We start from the raw sequence: 1336 nt of genomic DNA, 5'->3' as shown, positions 1-1336 counted from the left end.
AGATGATTCATTTTAAGGAACAATACACGACATAAAATATATTAACATAGACTTCTGGAATATTTCTAGTAGAGTAAGTATGGTATGTTCATTAGATCTGAATTATCTTCATGTTAGAACTATTTGTGTGCTTCCATAGTTAGTATGATTGTTCTTTTCATCTACTGTTTTTGTTTAGCTTTTAGGGACAGGGTGGCAAAAGAAGGTCTGAAAAAAAATTACTTGAACCTGAGAAACCATTTTGGATGGTTATTGAATAGTTTTTTAATTAAAAAAAAAAAACACATTTACCCAAGCCATTTTAAGCATCATTCCATCTTCTCTTCTACTTTATTTTTAAAGCATTAGAGATACTGAATCTTCACCGAATGTGGGTTTAGTACACTTTGAGGGAGAAGCTGAAAGTAATTTTCCATTAAAATATTTCATCTCAAGTTCTGCGATTAAATGTTGGGAGGAAAGTCTTTACATTGATGATTTTAACTGCAGTTTGAGGTTTAAACAATATAAAATCACCCAACTCCAGTTCTCTTTCTCTCCCTCCCCCCACCCCTTCCCAACCCCACCCCGTAATGGATGCTCGGCTGACTGTTTTGCTCGGTCTCTTTGTCTGAAGGATGCAAGCAGTCTATGGATGCTAGGGGAAAAGGGGTGGGGGAGAGATTACCTCATCCCATGTCGCATGCACCAATCACCACTCTTCTGTCGTGGCTCCTCTGGGCAGATTGAGGGGTCTGGACCAACAGGAAAAGGCCCCAGCCCATCCCCATGGTGACCGAGTTGTATATAGGGAGCCGCAGACGCCCATGTGCCGCAGGTTCTCTTACATCGACCGCCTAAGAGTCGCGCTGTAAGAAGTAACAACCTCTTCTCTCCGCCATCTGCTCGGCAGCCGCAAAACAGCAACTATGGTAAGAGTGTCTCCTCCGGCTCTTTGTGACGCTGGGTGGGTTCAGCCTCCCCAGGGTCTCCTTGGAAAATCTTAAAACCTTTGTCCTTTACAACTCGTTTGGGTAAGAGTAGCTTTACACTTTATTTGCGAGGTTTAGCTTTGTCTGCGGCCGGGCTCCCCGCCGCAGTGCGGGGTGCAGGAGCCCCGCCACGACTGAGTCCAGGGCGCGGCTGAGCCGTGAGGGGGAACAAAGGCGGCGCCTAGGGAGGTTTTGTTATCCGAGCCCCTGGCAGCCGCATGCAGCAGCCCATCTGTCGGTCACGAAAAGGGCTGGAGCAGGCAGGGCGGTCTTGGCGTCGCCTGCTCGGCCCCCGTGTGCGCACGATAGTCGTGTGACTCGGAGAGGCCTTTCCTCGCGTTGTTCCCCGGGGACCGGGAGAGGCG

At 48.1% G+C, this 1336-nt stretch overlaps 1 protein-coding gene across 1 annotated transcript in view; it reads left to right on the top strand.

The window, feature by feature from the left end:
* Positions 1-571: 571 nt before the first annotated feature.
* TUBA1A (tubulin, alpha 1a) overlaps positions 572-1336 on the top strand; it is a 4457-nt gene continuing 3692 nt past the window's right edge. Inside the window, exon 1 of the mRNA XM_010857758.1 lies at positions 572-911. Coding sequence (XP_010856060.1) covers positions 909-911 — 3 coding nt within the window. The 5' untranslated portion in view covers positions 572-908. The remainder of the gene's footprint in view (positions 912-1336) is intronic.

The sequence above is a fragment of the Bison bison genome, unplaced genomic scaffold (assembly GCF_000754665.1).
Source record: "Bison bison bison isolate TAMUID 2011002044 unplaced genomic scaffold, Bison_UMD1.0 scf7180017864383, whole genome shotgun sequence".
NCBI classification, from domain to species: domain Eukaryota; kingdom Metazoa; phylum Chordata; class Mammalia; order Artiodactyla; family Bovidae; genus Bison; species Bison bison.
Note: the sequence above shows the minus strand (reverse complement) of the source record. Positions and strands in the feature narration are given on the sequence as shown.